Genomic DNA, 21,014 nt, shown 5'->3' on the forward strand with positions numbered 1-21,014 from the left:
TCTTGAGGAAGTCAGTTCCTAAGCTGACATGGTGGAGAGTTGGGTCTACTTTTTCTTCTTGTAGGTGCAGTGTCTGTGATCTAATGCCAAGATCCTTGATCCACGAGTTAAGTATTGTGTGGGGTGAGATATAGGGATTCAATTTCAATCTACTACATATGGATTTCCAGCACCACTTATTGAAGAGGCTATCTTTTCTCCAACGTATGTTTATGGCACCTTTGTCTAGTATGAGATAACTATATTTATATGGTTATGTCTATGTTTCTTCTATTCAGTTCCATTGGTCTTCAGTTCTATTTTTGACAATACCATGCCATTTTTGTTACTATAGTTCTGTAGTATAATTTAAAATCTGGTATTGTGATGCCTCCTGCATTACTTTTCTCACTTATTGTTTTGGCTATTCTGGGCCTCTTATTTTTTCAAATGAATTTTGTGACTGTTCTTTCTATTTCTATGAAGAACATCATTGGGATTTTAATGGGAATTGCACTGAATCTGTATAGTGCTTTTGGTAGTATTACCATTTGGACAACTTTAATTCTGCCTATCAAGAACATGAGAGGTCTTTACATTTTCTTAGGTTTTCTTCAATTTCTTTCTTTAGTATTCTGTAGTTTTTATTGGTGAGGTCTTTTATTATTTTGATAGATTGATTCCCAAGTTTTTTTTAACTTTGTTTTTGTTTTTGAGGTATTTTGTGAATGGGATAGTTTTCCTGATTTCTCTTTCAGCTGATTTGTCATTGATTGCTGTATGAGTGTTAATTTTATATCCTGCTATTTTGCTGAATTCATTTATGAGTTCAAGAAGCTTTTGGTGGAGTTTTGGGGGTTGCTAAATATAGAATCATGTCATAGGCAAATAGGGATAGTTTGAGCTCTTCTTTTCCCCTTAATTTCTTTCTTTTGTTTAATTGCTTTGGCTAGGGTTTCAAGAACAATATTGAATAGGATTGGTGAAAGAGGGCATCCTGTCTTTTTCCAGTTTTCAGAGGGAATGCTTTCACTTTTTTTTCTATTTAGAATGGACTTAGCATATATAGCTTTTACAATGTTCAGGTATGTTCCTACTACCCTAGTTTTTCTAGTGTTTTGAACATGAATGAATGCAATATTTTGTCAAATTATTTTTCTATTGAAATACTTATGTCTTACTTCTTATAAAAGGCAGTTACATTTGAATTACCATGAAAACCTCATTAGGACAATTTAACTCATGAGGAGAACCAATAGTGCTGACACACTAAGCTTCAAGGATATATGTTCCCAACTCTAAAGACTGATACCTTATTTTCAGTAGTATATGTAAGTTGAACTCTCTAAACAGTCCATCATCTTAATTGTAGTAATTAATTTTAAGTAAGTGCCAATAATGTTTCTTACCAGATGAAAAAAATGAAGATATGGCTCTTGTTCCCATTTGAATATGAGAAATGATATCGGCTTAATGTAAGAAAGGCAAAGAGATCTTAGAGTTAAAGAATTATAAACCTCATTTCTTAGTTGAGGGCACTCTGCTTGAAAGGAAATCCTAGCTTATCAGAAGTTAAAGTTTATTGTAAATCACCCGTCTTCCTCCCATCTACTTATTGTTCTAGCTAATAAAAAATAGGTTTTTAGGAGGTAAGAGAAGTAGCTCAGTGGTAGAGTATGTGCTTAGCATGTTTAAGGTCCCTGGTTCAATCCCCAACACCAAAAAAAAAAAAAAATTGTTTTTTACTTTCTAGTTTCTGACTTACATTTTCATTGCTTCTCAATCAAAATGTTGTAATTAGAAGTGTTTTTATTTACATATATAGATCCACATTTAATATCAAATCTATATATTTTTTCACTGATAATTTAAAACCATAACCAATCTTTACAAGAAATAATTTCACATTTCACTCACTGAAATGGGAATTGAGACTATGAATTACATTCTCAAGGCAACAAGTTTATATAAAGTAGTGGGAGTAGGAACAAACTCCCAGATACTAATTTTGCAGACATATAAAGTATTATAAATGTCCACACTGTATCAATGCAATTTTAATACATATATTCAATATTTTATAAACTATTCACCAAAAAAGGAATTAAAAAAGGAAACATTTGATACTTAGCAGTTGCTCTAGAGTTTCAAAACATAAAACTTTGGGGGTTTTAACTATTATTTTTTCTTAAGAAAGATTTTTGAGCACTGAACAACAAAATAAAGAATTTTAAAACTAGAAAAGTCTTGTCATCATCCAACCTTTTCAGCATTCACCCAGTTCAATAAAATCACTATCTTCTCAAGGGTCTTGGCTTTCCTGCTCTGATTGCCAAAAAATTGAAGAACCACTAGTCCTCCGATCCCCATTGCTGTACATGTGTAACCATCCTTTCATCTCTTTCTGGTATGCTCCATACTCATGCTAATGATTGTAGCTGTGAAGATTATTTCCTTGATTAATTATGTTTGGATTAGCTTACAAAAGAACCATCTACCATACACACAGCACAACTTTTAACTCAAATGCCTGGCAAAAGTACAGATGAATAATTCAAAGTTTTAGGAGTGTCATTGGTAGGCTGTGTCTTAAAGATTCAAGAATGAGTAATACTACCCCTATTATTTAAGACCATAATGCTACCTACCCTACTGTAGTGGAGAAGCAAAAGGAGGCCTGCACAGGTTTTCTCAAGGAGTCAGAGATGGGCAATATTTATTGTGCATACCACGTGAGCTAAGCAGTAGATCAAGATATTACAGCAGATGATGAGATCCAGTATTTGGCCTCAAAGAGCATATATTGTTCTCAGCATTGAGCAATGCCAGGTAATTGCCTACAGAAGAGAAACTACATGAGACTTTCACAAGTTTCCCGCAGCTTCATCACTGCACAGGCGAGTTATTAACTTTGCCTTCCTCATCAGTATACTGTGAGAAATAACTACTGTAGTATTGTGAGGCATTTTGTAAATGAGAGTGCTCTAAAAAGAGATGAATATTAGAAAAAAACAAGATTAAATAATATAGTAGGAACGCTTCTCATATTTCATGTCACCACTACAGGACTGCTACCAGGGAGAACTTATTTTAGGTAAACACAATTGCCTACTCCAGCTTTTGCAAAGTCAAGAAAATATCTGGGTATATTAGCAAGAAAGATTGTAGAGTCTTACATAATTTGGGTGTTATATGTGCTAAATACAGTTGGAATATCTCATATAGTGTGAAGTTCCCACATGTCAGCAACTTCTTTTGCAAATCTGGGGCTAGGAATGTGGCTCGGTATAGCACTTGTGTAGAAAGCTTGAGGCTGGGTTCAATCCCCAGCACCACATATACACACGCTCTAGAATCTTCTGCATTTCAATGTTTATTTACAGTATTTACGTAACAAATTTTAAATACTAAAACTATCAAAGCCTATTATTTACCAACAAGGTATTATGTTTTTATAACTCAGAAACTGAGAAGGTTCTATAGGTGAATATTTATTCTGTGATTAAATCTGTCATTATATTGGGTTTGTGGAAATTGTTATCAGTGATTTATCATGGTAACTGATTTTATTTACTTTTTTTAAATTTTTTAGTTGTAGTTGGACATAATACCTTTGATTTATTTATTTGTGTGTGGTGCTAAGGATCGAACCCAGAGCCTCACACTTGCTAGGTGAGCATTCTACTACTGAGCCACAACCCCAGCCCTGATTTTATTTACATTTTTAAAGTTTGTTAATTTTCTCAGAAGACTGGGATATTTTTATCCCATCCTACATATTAGACAAAAGACAAGTTTATATAATTCGTTTTTGTTTTTTCAGATGCTTTCCATCACCACCACCACTGGGGATTAAACCCAGGAACACTATACTACTGATAGTACACCCCCAGCCCTTTTTATTTCTTATTTTGAGACATGATATCTCTAAATTGTCCAAGCTGGCCTCAAACTTGCAATCTTCCTGCCTCAGGCTCCCAAGCAGCTGGATTACAGGTGTGGCCCATGCAACCTGGCTCAAATTCTTCTTTTGAAAAAAAAAAAAATTTTTTTTTTTTAATTGTAGTGCTGGAGATCCAACTCAGGGCCTTGCAAATGTCAGGCCAGCACTCTACCACTGAGCTATATCCCCAGGCCAGGGATGTAGCTTTTATACAGTCATTCTTATACATTCTCAAAATGGAGGAAAAGGACAGGAATCTTTTTTGGTAGACATTAATGTTCTGTGACTATGATTTACTCCCAATTTTAAAAAATTAGTATTTTTATATTTTTACTAGCCTTTTCTTTCTTTTCTTTTTTTTAGGGGGGAGGGGATGGGTTGGGGGGGGAGGGCTGTTCTGAGATAGGGTCCCACTAAATTGCCCATGATGGGTTTCAAGTATGTGATCCTCTTGACCAGCTCTTTCTGTTTCAGTCTCCCCAGTAGCTAGAAATTGACAGGCATGCACCACCATATCCAACACCAGCATTTTCACTCTAATTGAAAGGAGCAATATACCACAATGTTTAGTTTGTATTATAACAGAACCCAAATAACCTGCCATTGAGAATCATGACCCTACATTCTCCCTTTCTCCTGAACAATATAAAATTTCGACCTTGGTTTATAATGAGACAACACCCTGGTTTAATTTCATAACATTCAGAAATAACAAAAATATTAAAAATTTAAATTTATGTGCATGCCATTTATTTATAAAAATATATATTTATACAATTACTACATGATAAGGAAATCTCCATTTTTAATTCTCTTTTCCTGATTGACCAAATTCAGTCATACACAGAACTTTCATTCAGTGACTTACTGTTTTATTTGTTCTGTATATTTGTGCTTTGGTCTTTTTATATTTATATATTTGTGCTTTTGTCCTCATTATTTTAATCTCTGTACACTTCTACTTAGTGCTTCTATTTAGAATAAAGAGACAGAAGCATGAAAATCAATAACCCACCCATGAGACATTTTTGCTGTACTTCAGAGGAATGACCAGTTAAGGCTAGAAACCTCAGATTAACTACTGTTTTCAAAACTTGAGTTTCTAGATAATATTATTGCTTCAGTGATTGAAGAGAGTAAGTATAATATGTAGTCAAATAGATAAATAACAGGATAACTAAACCAATTTGTTTTCTGTTAAACATATGACTTCTGTGTGTTGCCTGGCACAGTATTATTGAAATTTGCCTAAACAAGCTCTCATGATGTTTTCAAGTTTCATGGAATGCTTTGTCTATACTTGGACTTGAGTCTTCATAATGACAAAGGCTCTTAACAGTTATTTTTCTTTAACACACAAACTCTATCGTTTTTAGAAACTTATAATTCATCTTCCTAGTTATATTTCTGCTAAATTTGTGAAATTGTACTATACTAGTATGGAAAGAGTAAAACCGTATATGTATTTAGATTTTGAAAAGTAGAATCATGTGCATTTTAGATAAATATATGGTAATGTGGCACTTTGGTAAAGGAATGTGCAATTATAAAGGTTTATGCCACTTTAATTTTTTAAACCCTGGAATTACTCTCACTAGGCTTTAGATTCAAAGCCAAATCCAATTCTAAGACTAGCATTTCCCCTACTGGTAATTCCTATTTTTCTAATAATATGGAACATTAACTTAAACCATTCTTTTCAATGAATTTTCACTTACCTTCTCTATCCTGACTGCAAAACCTTTAACTTAAGGAACATTTTTAATTAACCCAGTGGCAATCAGAAAAGCATTTTAGGTATACTGGCCATTTAATCTTGTACCTCATTTCAGTAATCTTTTCAAAATAGCTAAATTCCCAAAAATGAATATTCAAATATTTTAATTGAGTTTTAATGGTTAAGAGCTACTGAGCAGTTGATATGTATGTTGTCATAATTTTTCCTAAAATCTGGACCTGTCTAAATAACTCAGTATACAGATGTGCTTAAAACATATATATCCCCAAAGAGAAGTAATTAAATATATAATAAATAGAATTCCGTATGCTTATTGATATCATATAGATACACTCTTATTAGGATACCAGTATTTTACTATAATATACCCATGGATAGTACAATTAAAAGGAATATAAATGCTTGATATTAACTGTTGGCATCAATACAGGTTATGCACAGTCTGTTGCAATAAAAGGTATTCATTATGCCTGTATCTGAAGAATTCCCTGTTAGTTTTCTCTGGCCTTTTTAATTTTAGGTTGCACAATCATTTTAAATGTAAATAAAACAGAATATATGAATAAATGAACAAAATAATGGCCCCATTTGCCATATGATTAAATATTCTATTGAATTTTTTGAGGGACATTGGCTGCTGTAGATTATGACGTAAACCTGATTGTTCACAAGCAACATGAGAGTCTTATGTAAAAGTCCCAGCATTTAGAAATTATACATATTTTCCTTTCCCCACAAAATGGATTCAGAATTGATAATTTAAATTTATAATTTTAAGCTGCTAGTTATTAAAGATTACTATATGGATTGAAAGATTAAATAATATAAGAGCTACAAGCCTTAAAATATTTTAGTGAAAAATTAATTACCTGGAAAAGAAGGCACTTTATTACCTTGAACTAGCTATTTGTCTGTATAGAATATGTCTACAATCTCTTAAAATATTCTTTATCCTTTTATAAATTTATCCTATTTATATGTTTTTCTAAAGCCACTTAGAGTATAATGTAATAAATCAAACTATTTTAATTTAACAGAACAATATGTTACATAATATAGCCAATGAGCAATACAGAAATAAAACTCAAGAGTAACAAAAGTATATGTGATAATGGCAAAACTGTCTAAGTTAGCCTACAATCATTTGAAGTTAAAATATTGTAAAATTTGAAGACTTTATCATTGAACAATTTTTGGACAGTTTTTATTTTTAAATTTTTTTTTAAATTTTTACTACCTTGATTAAAATGTTGATCAAATATAAAGGCAATCAAAATTATTCAGCTAGCCTATCACAGCTCAGTTTTATTTTAGCTGAATTTTTTAATGTAAATCAGTTTCGTTTCTTCTTTGCTCAAGTCAGTCATACCTGGTAAATTATCAAATTTAAATCATTCACATAAATATACTGCTATGTGCAGTGTTTCTTCTTCAGGAAATGGGTAGATTTATAGAATGGATGTAGTTCAGCAAGAAAAGCAAGATATTTTTTCAAAAGGGTTCTACCCTCTCAAGTTAAACTTAACATCTTCCTGACATTTATTAAGATAGGCTAACTTTTCATTCAGAATGTTTTTCAACAGAATATTTCCAAGTGAACAAACTTTGCTTTCTTTTTTGTTTGAGAACAGAATATTTTAAAAAAATTAAAACATTTTTCTATAAGGTTATTTATCTTTAAGTCTTTCTTTGTGTAGCCAATTTTCTATCTCTAGTTTGAAATGTTTTTTACTAATTGTAAATGCAGTTCCTTAGATGGAGTCATCATTACATGGTATAGAAAGAAGTCAAGTTTATCAGGTCTGTCCTTATCAAGGAGAGACTAAAGACAAATTCCATGTCAGTTGTTTGGTTTGTTTGTTTTCTTTTTAAAATAAGATATATTAACCCAAAGGTGTGTTAATGTCAAGGCATGAACAATCTTAAATGTAGATCAATTGAGTATTTTGTGATGCTGAATAACAGACTTTTCTCAAATATCTGTGATGCTAAATATTTTCCTTAGAAAGTTTTGTTTAATGTTAGATTGTTGTTCTGAAAGATGTTGGTCCTAGTGGGATTTTTAAAAATTTGGAAAACAAATAACCGCATGTATTACAAGTATAGATATGGTGAATTGTAAACTTACCGTATAGTACTGATTCTATTTTCAAAAATGTTTCACTGTTAAATATAGACAACATAAAATTGCTGCTGTACTGTAATTGAGTACTTTTTCCTAAATGACCCTGTTATCACTATTACAGAATTAGAAGTTGGGCAGATACATGATTGATTCATGTGTCTGCATAGATGCTTCAAGGTATATTCTTCTCTTGGTGAGTAAAAATATATTTTCCTTGGCATCAATGCATTGAGATCTGAATATACCTGTATCTATTCTTACTGCACATTTCTTATACAGTATCTTCTCATATGCCAAAATTGACCTAGGCACAACTAAAATTAAGGGTTTGTTACATGCTTTCTAACAGAAAGGTTTTCAATAATATAATGGGTTTATACTGTAAAAATAGTGGAACTCCCTTTAAAATTTCCTATTTGCTAAATTTAAATTAATATTTTTTCTTTAGCTCACAAATTGCCCTAAATCCAGAGAGAATATCAACCCTTTTCACTGTTGTCAAACCAAGCATAAGGAACAGCCCAATGATACTACAAAAACAGTTGAGGAATAAGGAATAAAATCTGTAATGTTACACTCCAGAATAAAGACATTTGGTGAAAGAAATGAACCGAAGTTCATCATGAATCCAAGGCTTCTGTACTTGGCATTCCTCCACGGAAAGGAAGACAAGTATCAACACCATTGGCATCATTTTCAAACTGATCTTATGTGGAAAACCTTCCACCACAGTGGAGTACTTCTTGACTCTTTCCAGATTTTTGGTTTCTTGTTTAATTCATCCAGCCTTTCCATTTTCAAACCACCATTTGTCAGCATTGAGGTACAAGACACGTAGATTTGAAAATACTTTCTCAAGAGATCATGTAACTATACAACTCTGAATTTAAAAATTGAGGGGGGAGGGATCATTCAACCCAATGCCTCTTACAAGAAACATTTTTTTAAAATCTGTAACTGCTGTAGTGTTAACAGGGTACAAAGTGTTTTTTGTCTTGTATTGTACTTAAAAGGTTCTCATTAATTGTGATCGTATTGTACTGTATAAAAAGAAATCATAAATTGCCTTGTATTGTTTATAATAGACCATACCATGTAATACTTTGGTTTCCATGTTCCAAGTTTTTCAGTGATGCATGTTAACAGTTAGGTCCTAAAATTCTGTGGTGCTAATTCTTCCATATCCAATGGTGCTTTTGTGGATGCTAACTGCACACATGCTGAACAAAGCTTGAAGTTTAAAACTTTCCTCCCTTCCTCTGTTTATATGAAGTAAAATAAAATAACTTGAATTTGTCTCAAAGTATCATTGACAATCTAATAAACTGGTTTATATGTGTAATTATTCTGGATTCTTATTTTTCAGAAATAATTTGAGTTCTACTGGGCCCTAAATGTTGATCTCACCATGGGTTTATTCTGTTATTTCATTTGTGCCCTCAAATCTGTTGTATCTTTAGGAATTTAAATCCAGTTTCTCTGGCTTCTAAAATCATGTTTAGGTAGGACTTATAAAAACTAGTCCTACAAGACATGGAATTAAGTAAGTTGAGAATGTTTTCAAAAGAGTATTTGTCTATTTATTGCTTTATTAATAATTTGTCATCTGGTTGAACTGGAAGATAACATTTGCATGAAAACAAGTATGCTTTCAAAACCTTTATTTCAACTCAGATGACACTGCAAAGGTCATTCACATAGGTTCATATTAAAGTAAAAGTTTGGAAGCTGGGGAGTAGCTCAGTAGTAGAGTTATCTCCGTAGAATGCAGGATGCCCTGGTTTGATTCCCAGCACAGCAAAAAAATAAGATACAATTTTAAAATAAAGTAAGTTTCATTCCTCATGTATGAAAATAAGGACAAAAAATAAATTTGGAATGTTCCATAACAAACTGGCATCATGAGTCAGTGTAATAGATAGTCATGGCAATGGTTTTATGAGATTCTAAACTTCAGCATCTATATTAAGAATCACAGCAGTAGGGCACATGAAACTACGAACAACTTCATGAGGGCAAAGAGCAGTTTCTCCCAAGCCAGAGATAAATTCAGTATTAAGGCAGTATGCAAATTTGCATTCCGACCTTGATATCTTGACTAACCCGAAGGCAACATTAAAATTTTAAAAGAAAAGAAAAAATGGAAACAAATGTATTAAAGCTCCTCAAGCAACAATCATTGACCTTAAAAAGAAGATGATCAAACTTTTCAGTCTAACCCCCTGGGTCTGATAACTGAAAGGACATTGTCACACTACTATGGCTCTTTGTTGTAACAAGATTTTAAGGCACATAAATTTTGCCTCAAAATGTTATTAAATTATGTCTGACTTCTAACATCAGAAAATGAAGATTAGAGAATAAAGCCTATGAACAGTAGGCTTGCTTGTCTGACACCATCTTGAACAAATGCAATATTTACTAAAGCATAGCTTCTCCCAGAGATATTTCTACAGTGTATTTTGGTAACTATATTTACAGCATTACATTTTATGAAAACTGGTGAATAATAAATGTAATACAAAATAATTCCACATTTTCTTTAATGAAAAATATAAAGTGGGTAAGTTTATTAATATTTTAGAGAATTTTTATTTCTGTGCTATAAAATAGAAATAAAAATTCTAATTTGATGAAAGTGTGAGAGAGTAAATGAGTTGCTTTTGGGAGAAAATCTTTTTAATCTATAGGAAAAGATGTCTAAATTTAACTCCACAATCAACCAGATTTCTGTATTAATGTTCACTATAATGACTGTGCCATCTAAAAAGTTATTCTCAAAAAATTTTATCAGGGCTGGATTATGGCTCAGTGGTAGAGCATGTGCCTGGCATGTGTGAGGCACTGGGTTTGATCCTCAGTACCATATAAAAATAAATAGATAAAAGGTATTATCTACAACTAAAAAAAACTTTTTTAATTTTATCAGATTTTTAAAATTATTTTTAAAACTCACCAGCTTTAAATGAGTACACTCTGTAACTTTGGTTCATTTATGCAAATAATTCAATCCCTCTTTCTTTATAAAACCATGATTTAAGTTTTTTAAGTTATACAATTATCTGTCTTTATAATTTTATCAATGTTATTCTGATAAGTTGTCTTTTCTGATCTTAAAAACAATAATTTCCCTTAGGGATCTTAAGCTCAAGATGATTTCCCTGAATCCTAGTAAGGAAAGCATTTAATAAAAATCCATGTGTTCTCTACTGAGTAAAATATTTCAAAGTAAATTACATGAAAACTGAAAAACTAACCTTACTCATCTTAGGGAACTAATTTTTCTCATTAGGAGCTGCTTTGAGTTTGAAATAACCAATATAACAATAATCTTAAGAAACAAAAAATAGCCCATCTATATAATTTCAATTTTGTCTTCCTGTGTTCTTTTTAAAAAAGCTGTTGAAGTGGGTGCATAGTGATTCACACTTGGACTAAAGTTATTTTTCTCACTCTATCCTTGAGTGTGGGTGGATGTGAAAAGACTCCTTGAAAATAAGTAGACAGTGATACAATTCACACACAAAAAAGTGAGTAGTAGTTCATAGGGCTAAATACATCATAAATGCAGTGAGCTCAGCACTACACATATTCTCCTAAACTGGTCTCTTATATTCTATGAATGATAAATAATATTTATACTTCTTGCAAAGTATACTGTTGGCTGTCATAAAAGGCAACAAAAGACTAGCTCACGAATGAATGAAAGGGTTGACTCTCAATTTTGTGTATTTAGAAACTCAGTTTTACTAATTCATCCTGGACAATTCACAAGAGATTCTTTTTTAAAAGAAGATCATAAAACAAAAATCTTGAGTACTGGATATCCAATGAAGAAACCATTTAATTTAGAATGAAAAAAACAAAGCTTTACTCCTAGGAAGTAGATTGGAAAGAAGCTATGTGTAAGAAGTGGACTTAGAATTTTGCTTTTATACTTGTTAATTTTTATTTATGATAAACATGTATTATTTTATAATTTTAAAGATGACTTTGTAGAAGAAAAAAATAATACTAGAAAAACTAAAAACACCAGAAAACTAGTCAGCATATTCTGTTTTCAGTAGGAAAACCAACTTCTAAAGCTTGATTAACATCAGAATGTTGCTTGGAAAGTATAAAATCAGAAAGGAAATTAGTAATACTCATGAATAGCCTCCTGTTATGGTGGGCTTCATGATGTAGACCTGCCAAGAAAGAGGAATATTCACTTCAGCTCATCAGAGCACAGTCACCCCAAGCCAGAGATGAAACCACTAACAAAACCTTATGCTTTCAATCTTTTTCTCTAGATTCCATATGACTCAGTGTGAAATCAATTTCTTAAATAATTAAGCCACAAATTTTCTTATATTTAGTATCACTTTAGAATTCTCAATGATATGATACCATTTCATAATTATCATTCATCATTAAATATTATTATTAATTACATATGATTATATAATCATATTGCACAATTCCATAATTATTTCATAACCATCATTATTAATCATTAACCATCATTATCATTAATCATGTACTATCATTATGGATGCCAGTCATCATCAAAAAGAGTTTAACATACAGTAGCTCTCTGACCATAACCCTTCTTGATAGAAATTTCATCAGTCATGATTAATGAAAGGCCAAGACCCTATTCCTTTTCCCTCATGGCAGACCTTTCCACCAGACAATGACATTCATTACAATGGAACAGATACGGCTCTAGAGTATTTCTTAACCCAGCAATTTCCTGGCAGCCATTACCAGTTGGCTATACTTAGCATGGCAAGATTGGCATATTTGCCATTCTTTCTTAGATGTCCACCAGCACATATTCAAGCCACCTGTGTTAGTCCAGGTCCTCTTAGAAACAGATGCCAAGATGGGATTAGATGTGCAAATGATTTATGAAAGGAAATACTAGAGAGAGAAAATGAACAAGGGGTTAATGGAGGTGCCATCAGACTATGATGCAGTTCTGCCCCTGTTAAGAAGAAAGGAAGCTACAGAGGGAGAAAAGAAAGCAAGAAGGGAATAAAGAAATTATTTCTAGACCAAGTGCTATTCTAAGCAAGTTTCAGCCAGGCCTATGGGGAGTGCTTGAGCCATACTAGCCCTTTAGAGAAGGCCAGCATCTTGCAGGTACAGGCCTACTTGGTATTCCTCTTGCAGTCATTGATGAGGAGCAATCTAAAAGAAGCACACCCTCAGTGTAAAGGCAGTGATAGATTTCAGAGCTCAGAGGCTGGGTCAGTGGGTCAATTAGGTGGAGATGTGGATCTGTACAGTGCAAACTGGAACTTGTGGTGGCTATAAAAATATTTCTTGTATTTCCTACTCTTTCTATTGACCCACGGATTGTTTTTGCATTTTGTGAGACTGGCTTCTAGATAATGTAGTATTTGTGTTTGAAGGCCTATACCATCTACATCCTTTGCTGTGAAGTGGATCCCCTAGTTCTGCATTGTCTCTGCTACCATGTCTACTCTGTTCATATATCCATCATGCTAATTCTGAGATGGCCAATGGCAGTAAGAGTCATGTCCACTGGCTGTTCAGTGTCTTGGTTGTTCAGTATCTCTTCCTTGATGAATATTAATATTCACAGTTTGTACCCATTCCCATAGGTCCACCCACAAGCCTCTACTTCACACCTGTTTGTCTTGATCTTTCCATCCTTTTTCTTTCAGGCTCCTGACTAGATGGCCAGGTCATTAATCACTACCCAGGAACTAGAGATTTTTTTTCTTAATCTCAAGACACCTCTTCCATACAAAGTGGTTCAGTGCTTCCATACCAGGTGCAGTTCTTCCATACCGGAGCAGTGCTTATACCTCTCCTCATTGAGAAGATTCTCCCTCTGTACTGTTTTTCAAGGTCATCCTACCCATTTTCAGCTGGCACTCATATACTGAGCTACTCCATCCATAAACCAAGCCCAGTATTTTCCTTCTTCCTTCAGCTGATCATATGGGAACTTCCACATGGCTATCCACATGAGATGACAGAGGGTTGCTGGCAGTTTGGGCAGCCTATCCATACCCTGAACTCATGGATTCTGGTCCTGCTCAGTCTTGATCTTGGATGTACCAAGATATGATCATGGATTACAGGGCCTATTCAACTTTATGACTTGAAGAGTTCAATAGAACCCAAGTCATAATGGGCAATTCTGTACCCATAGTCTAGAATATTTCCACCAGACACTTTAATTGCTATTTCTTGAAAGGTGTTTATTCCTTCAGTGAATGGCATAACCTTATTCAAGGGTCGCAGGGACTGCATTAAGGGAGCTAACTCTTTCCCTGAAACTTTCCATAAGCTCCATTCATTCTCACTGCATCTTTTCCCTTTACTGACACTTCTAAAGCAATAGGGTCTGTTTGATCACATGGATCAAGTAGCAGGGCTGATGTGCATGTAACAGAGCCCTATTCAAAACTGGTAGTTACCTAGATCACATAGTTTATGGGCCAGAGCAATATTCTTATCTGTGGAATAAATTGTCATTCAAACCCAAAGAGGCTTACCCAAATGCTCAACTTCTTTTACCTAGTAATGATGCAAGATGCACCTATTTGTCTTGTACTTTGGAGAAGATGTCCTAGAATGCTCCTGACTATTGAGCCCGTGGAAAACTTCACTGAAATGGCAGGAGAGTGAATGCTTGTGAGGTACATCCTAGAGCCACTCCCCTTCCCTCAGCATCTTTATTCCTTCATCTAATCACTGTTTCTTACACTGCAATCGACACCTGTTGCAGAATTCTTTCCTATTGAGGGAAACTCTGAAACTTCTACTTTACTGAGGGTTTTTTTTGGTCATTGCTTTTTCATGATTTCAAAGAACCACCACAAATGGTGATTTGTCCTATTTCCTGTGGTCCTTGACATAATATTGGATCTCAGGTTCTAAGAAAGTAAATGCCAAATCCCTTATTCAAGCACTCTCAAAATACTCCTCTGGTTCCTGTCAGTATATACTAACTAATTCTTGAGATTCATCTGGTATACAGCCTCTTTTCTTCTTAATCCATCCTAGCACATATAGACCCAGGTTATGCTGGGACTGAACCTTGGTGATCAGATGATTTTAGAAAAAAAGCAGCTACTGAGAAGAGCACATGTCACCTTGTAAGGGAGAGGCCTCTGCAGCATGTTCTTGCACAATAGCAGTGCTAGCCCTAACAGGAATGATAAGACACCTTTGCAAGCCTTAAAGATTAGAAGAGGAGTGTCTGGGAGTGTGGCTCAGTGGTAGACTGTTTTGCTAGTATGCAAAAGGCCCTGAGTTCCATCCCTAGCAGAGAGAGAGAGAGAGAGAGAGAGAGAGAGAGAGAGAGAGAGAAAAGAAGAAGAAGGAGGAGGAGGAGGAGGAAGTGGAGGGGGAGGAGAGAGGAGGAGAGGGGAGGGGAAGGAGTAGGGAACTCTTTGTAAGACTCACACAGTTAGCTATGAGCTAATTGTTTAACTGTTCTCAGTATTCTCTACTGGCATCAATTCAACTTAATAGTAGTCATCCAACTCTGCTGTCTTTGAAGACATTTTTCTCTCCATAGCTTTCAAATGCTTCAGACATCACATCTACATCTTTCTTCTCTGCCAGAACATTTTCCCAGGTCACCATCAATGAAATCTTCTGCATTTAACTCATTATCTTATCCTAGGGACAATCTATGCCCCATCTATAATCAAGCTGAGATCCCCTTTACCTACTGGATGGTTAATGGATCAGTCCCAAATCATCATCTTACCATCTATTTTCTTGGGTCATTCTACTAAGTCATCTGAGATGCAAAAGCTAAGATAGAATTAGATGTTCAAGAGATTTATTGAGACAAATACTGATGAGAGGAAATGGAGAGCTGAGACAATGCTGATTTGACTCCTATGAAAGGAGAGAAGGGAGACCTTAGTCATCAGCTTTATTCTAAGGAAGTTTCAACAAGGCCTAAGTCCTCGGGCAAAGCTGTCCTCCAGAGAAGTCTTGTGATTTCCACAAATTGGCCTGCCTTAGTATTCTGCCATGAGAAGTCAATGGGAACAGTCCAGGGGAAGCAGGGCAGTGGTTTGAACACAGTGATGGAAATGGGCAAAGCAGTTAGTTATCATTCCTAAAGGAGTAGATCTGAGAGAGAGAAGTAGATCTCATGGCTGCCATGCCATCATATGGAGGCATCTGTAATCAAAAACAGCAAAGCTCAGCTATTGATGAAATGTTGGTGTTTATTTTGCTCAGTTTTAGAGGGGGATAATTTTAAATCTATAAAGATCAAATTGTGATTATAACTCATAATTCAAAAAAAAAAAAAGAATCCCCTTAAGTAGAGTCTGAACAGATCATGAGAAATAAGCTTTTTTAAAAGTTACATTAAAATATTAGTGACTCTCTTAACCTCAATAGTCTGGTTTGTATTGAAAAAAAATACTTTCAAACTTTAAAAATATTTCAAGAACCCTATCCACCTGTTAGTGTGGTTGTCATTTCTACCACAGTTCTTCTTCCTCCTTCCCTCTTCACCAGATGCCAGAGGTCATCCACCATGCCTCACTCACTGTAGACTCCCAGCTCTTGGAAACCAAGAATGCATTCTGCCTTTGTTCTGACTGCCTGGTATGCCAGTGCTTCCTAAACAAATGTGAAAGACATATTGGCTGACCTGATACCTAAGGATCAGGCCAGAATTAAGACCTTCAGGCAGCAACAGGGCTGGGCCAACTCACTGTGCACATGGTGTAAGGTGGCAGGGTAAGCATAAAGGGATTGACCTATGAAACATCAGTTCTTGATCCTTATGAGGACACATTTCCAATGCCAGAAACTTTGCCCAGGGATAAGGGTGGAAAGAACCCCTGCCAGAGTGCTTATTTTGGCTGACGATAACTGAGGAACAGCTATCTTTGCTCTCAAAAGAGTGGGCAAAGCTGAGTGTGGTAATCCCATCTACTCAGGAAACTGTGACAGGAGGATAGAAAGTTGAAGGATGGCCTGGGAAACATAACAAGACCTCATCTCAAAAAGAAAAGTTGTTTTTGTTTTGTTTTTAAGAGTGGCAAAGAGGGCAGCTCTGCCTTCTCATGTGGTCACCATGCTAGCAACTTTCCTAACAACTTATACCTTGTGTCTCAGCTCTTTACAGCCATTACAGTCCACAACTGTAAGGGTAATCTTGCCTAAACATATGTAGAAGGGATCAACCAAGCCAAGTACTTGGACTGAGTTTTTAAGATTTAATGGATCTGGTCACGAAGCTACCTTGTGTGCTACAACAAAGATCTACTGAAATCTCTACCAGGAGCATTGCAGTATTGGGCTATTGGCTCTCAGCTGGCCTGATCCCACAAATTCACCAAGATGTTAGGCTACACTTATGCTAGTTCACCTCACCACCCATAGTGACCAGCAATGGAAGCACCTATAACAGCCATTTTGTGAGCAGTGCCCTTTTAGACCTTTAACTGTTTTTTTTTTTTTTTGTAGCAGCCACGAATAGGCAGATAGGGCCTCTACCTGGACAGGCAAATCAGGAAGTGCTTGCCTGGCTAACAACTACAGAAGGCAGTGAGCAAAAATACAGGAGACGAAAAGTCCCAAGACAACACTTGGAACATACCCCACTCAGGACTGATTGGGCCAAGCTACAGCCATGCAGTGCTAACAAAGACAAATCCATGATTTACCTGTCAACAAAAGTTTGCTGTAAAACATCTGCCTAACATTCCCATATTCAAGCTGATTGTTCAACTGTACAAAATTGTGTCCAATTTCCTTTTATATCAGGGCAAGACCAAGAATCCTTTGCCTGATGTAGATTCTCAGAGTGGAAACTATTCTAGTACCATGGTCTGATAAAGATGAACACATACATGATCCTGATGGGGTGTCACAGGCTCTAGGTGTACCTGACAGTTCATCTGGAGTCGAGTCCTACGTCTCCCTTTAGAGAAGCCCAAGTCCACAAGCACAGGTGGTCTGATGATGTGTGTGGACTCTAAACCAAGGTAAAAAATGAAGACTGGGGAGAAAATAACTACCAGAAAACAAGAATGCTTAAATAAAAAATATGCTTTTTTTCTTGTTTCAGGGGGCCTTTAAAGACTTAAAATAAAGTTATATCTGAGGATTGCAAGTTCAAAACCAGCCTCAGCAATTTAGCTGGGAATGTGACTCAGTGGTTAAGTACCCCTGGATTCAATTCCCAATACCAAAACAATAAAGGTTGGAACCAGTTCATTCCCCTTCCTGGTATAAGTTGCTCATCAACTGTAGGATGAGTAGGCCTGATATATGTGCTGTGGATTAGGATTGGCCTCTTACCTTCTCTATTATGAGCAATTGCTCCTCTTTCCCTGGGTTAAAGCAGGTTGCAGGGAATCTACAATCTGGAGATTTTGCTTCTGCTTTACCAGGGCTCAAAAAAACAGAAGACAGGACTCTGTCCCTGTTCCCATGGGAATCATATTGAATTGTCAGCTGTGCCAAGCCTTGTGACCCTCTCCCATCCACACAAATACCTTCTCAAAAGACCTATTTGTTAGGTGGACATGCTTCAGCAATTTTGTAATGCTACTAGATAATCAAAGCATGGCATTTGTTGTGACTGGCACCCAGTCTTTGAGTTCTCTTTTAAAAATCATCCCATTAAAATTAAGGTCTGGGAGTGCTCTATTTTCCACCACTTTAAAACTAACCTTATTTCAGACTTTCCATATTAACTATCAAGCTGAGGATGATGTGAACCTTCCCTCTTAGACCCTACTAGACACTTTGCTATGGTTTACATATGAGGAGTCCCCCCAGAACTCATGTGAGTTAATGCAAGAATTTTCAGAGATGAAATGGTTAGACTACGATAGCTGTAACCTAATCAGTGGATTAATCTACTAATATGGATTAACTAAGTGATAACTACAGGCAGGAAGAGTGTGGCTGGAGGTAGTAGGTCATTGGGGGCATGCCTTCGGGGTTTGTATTTTGTCCCTGGTGTATGGAGCTCTCCCTGCTTCCTGGTTGCCATGTCTGAGCTGTTTTCCTCTGTTATACTCTTTCACCATGATGTTCTGCTTCATCTCAAGACCAGAGGCAGGGAGTCATCTGATGGTGGACTCAGACTTCTGAAACCATGAGCTGAAATAAACTTTTCCTCCTTTAATTGTTCTTGCCAGGTCTTTTGGTCAGAGTGACCCAAAAGCTGTCTAAAACAGACTTATTTCAGCAGTTCTGTCTGATTGTGATCTTTCTCAGTCATGTGGTTTTATCAGTGCTTAATGTGAACTAAACTCTTTCTTTTTTTTAATTAGTTGTTCAAAACATTACAAAGCTCTTGACATATCATATTTCATACATTTGATTCAAGTGGGTTATGAACTCCCATTTTTCCCCCATATACAGATTGCAGAATCACATCGGTTACACATCCACATTTTTACATACTGCCATACTATTGTCTGTTGTATTCTGCTGTCTTTCCTATCCTCTACTATCCCCCTCCCTTCCCCTACCCTCCCATCTTCTCTCTCTACCCAATCTACTGTAATTCATTTCTCTCCCTTGTTTTTTTTTTTTATTTCCCCCCTTTTCCTTCACCTCCTCTTATATGTAATTTTGTATAACAATGAGGGTCTCCTTCCATTTCCATGCAATTTCCCTTCTCTCTCCCTTTCCCTCCCACCTCTCATCCCTGTTTAATGTTAATCTTTTTCTCATGCTCTTCCTCCTTGCTCTGTTCTTAGTTGCTCTCCTTATATCAAAGAAGACATTTGGCATTTACTTTTTAGGGATTGGCTAGCTTCACTTAGCATAATCTGCTCTAGTGCCATCCATTTCCCTGCAAATGCCATAATTTTGTCATTTTTTAGTGCTGAGTAGTATTCCATTGTGTATAAATGCCACCTTTTTTTATCCATTCATCTATTGAAGGGCATCTAGGTTGGTTCCACTGTCTAGCTATTGTGAATTGTGCTGCTATGAACATCGATGTAGCAGTATCCCTATAGTATGCTCTTTTAAGGTCTTTAGGGAATAGTCCAAGAAGGGGAATGGCTGGGTCAAATGGTGGTTTCATTCCCAGCTTTCCAAGGATGTGGGGAAAAGGGTACACTTGTTCATTGCTGGTGGGACTGCAAATCGGTGCGGCTAGTATGGAAAGCAATGTGAACTAAACTCTTTACTTTCACAGCCAATAAGCCTCTGACCTGCCCACCCTTTCTGCCACCAAAATGCTACAGGGCATAGAACAGAGGCTCAGGAATGACCAGCATATCTTCAAGATCTATCCCACAGGTACTTGCATATCTCTTTCTCTCTCTCTCTCTCTTTTTTTTTCCTTTCCCCTTCCCTGGCATCTCTTTTTCAACAGGGTAATGATTCAAGATTGAACATGGTCTCTTCTGAATATCAGGTCCTAGGGCTGGTGTCATTCAAATAGTAAGCTTCCCTCCTCATCTTCTGCCACAGGAAAATGCCCCCTCAACACAATGGAACACTACTCAGCCATAAGAAAAGGACAAAATCCTATCATTTAAAGAACATGAATAGAAGTGGAAATCATTAAGTGAAATAAGCCAGGCACAGAAAAGTGCTACATGATGCCACTCATATGCAGAACCTAAAAAAGTAGATCTCATAGAAGTTGAGAGTAGTATCAGTTACCAGAGGCCAGGGAGAATGTGCAGGCCAGGGAAAGGAGGAAAACACATCAACGGGAATTAAGTTACAGTTAGATAGGAACAAGAGTTCTGGTATGCTTCTTCACAGTAGGGTGATCATAGTTAACAAGAATGTACTATACATTTCAGAAATCCAGCAGAAGCAGTTGTTGAAAGTTTCCCAACAGAAATATGTGTTTGAGAAGATAGCCATGTTTAACCTAAATATTATACAATGTACACATGTATTGAAACATTACATGGCACCCCTTTAACAGGCATAATTTTTATATTTTTATATATCAACTAAAATAAACTTAAAAAGTTAAATTGCCCTCTTATTTATCAATGTCCTTTTCCTGAACCTTTCCCAAGAGCTTATAGTACAATGTTTGTGTTAGAAGCCCATTTGTACAGCTTTTAGGGACTCTGCATGCTCTACCACCTTTTCTTTGAGAAAAGTTGAGCTATTCCTACCATGTCCCTTCTTCCCTCAAAATTCCAAACTCCTGGGGCTGAGGTTGTGGCTCAGTGGTAGACCGCTTGCCTAGCATGCACGAGGCACTGGGTTTGATCCCCGGCACCACATACAAATAA

General features: G+C 35.8%; 1 protein-coding gene and 1 pseudogene across 1 annotated transcript in view; both read left to right on the plus strand.

Annotated features, from left to right (window-relative positions):
* Purg (purine rich element binding protein G) overlaps positions 1 to 8,753 on the plus strand; it is a 36,900-nt gene extending 28,147 nt beyond the window's left edge. Inside the window, exon 3 of the mRNA XM_076852517.1 lies at positions 8,234 to 8,753. Coding sequence (XP_076708632.1) covers positions 8,234 to 8,338 — 105 coding nt within the window. The 3' untranslated portion in view covers positions 8,339 to 8,753. The remainder of the gene's footprint in view (positions 1 to 8,233) is intronic.
* A 7,540-nt stretch (positions 8,754 to 16,293) lies between these two features.
* On the plus strand, positions 16,294 to 17,775 carry LOC143398254 (citrate synthase, mitochondrial pseudogene; annotated as a pseudogene).
* The last annotated feature ends 3,239 nt before the right edge of the window (positions 17,776 to 21,014 follow it).

The sequence above is a fragment of the Callospermophilus lateralis genome, chromosome 4 (genome assembly GCF_048772815.1).
Source record: "Callospermophilus lateralis isolate mCalLat2 chromosome 4, mCalLat2.hap1, whole genome shotgun sequence".
NCBI lineage: Eukaryota > Metazoa > Chordata > Mammalia > Rodentia > Sciuridae > Callospermophilus > Callospermophilus lateralis.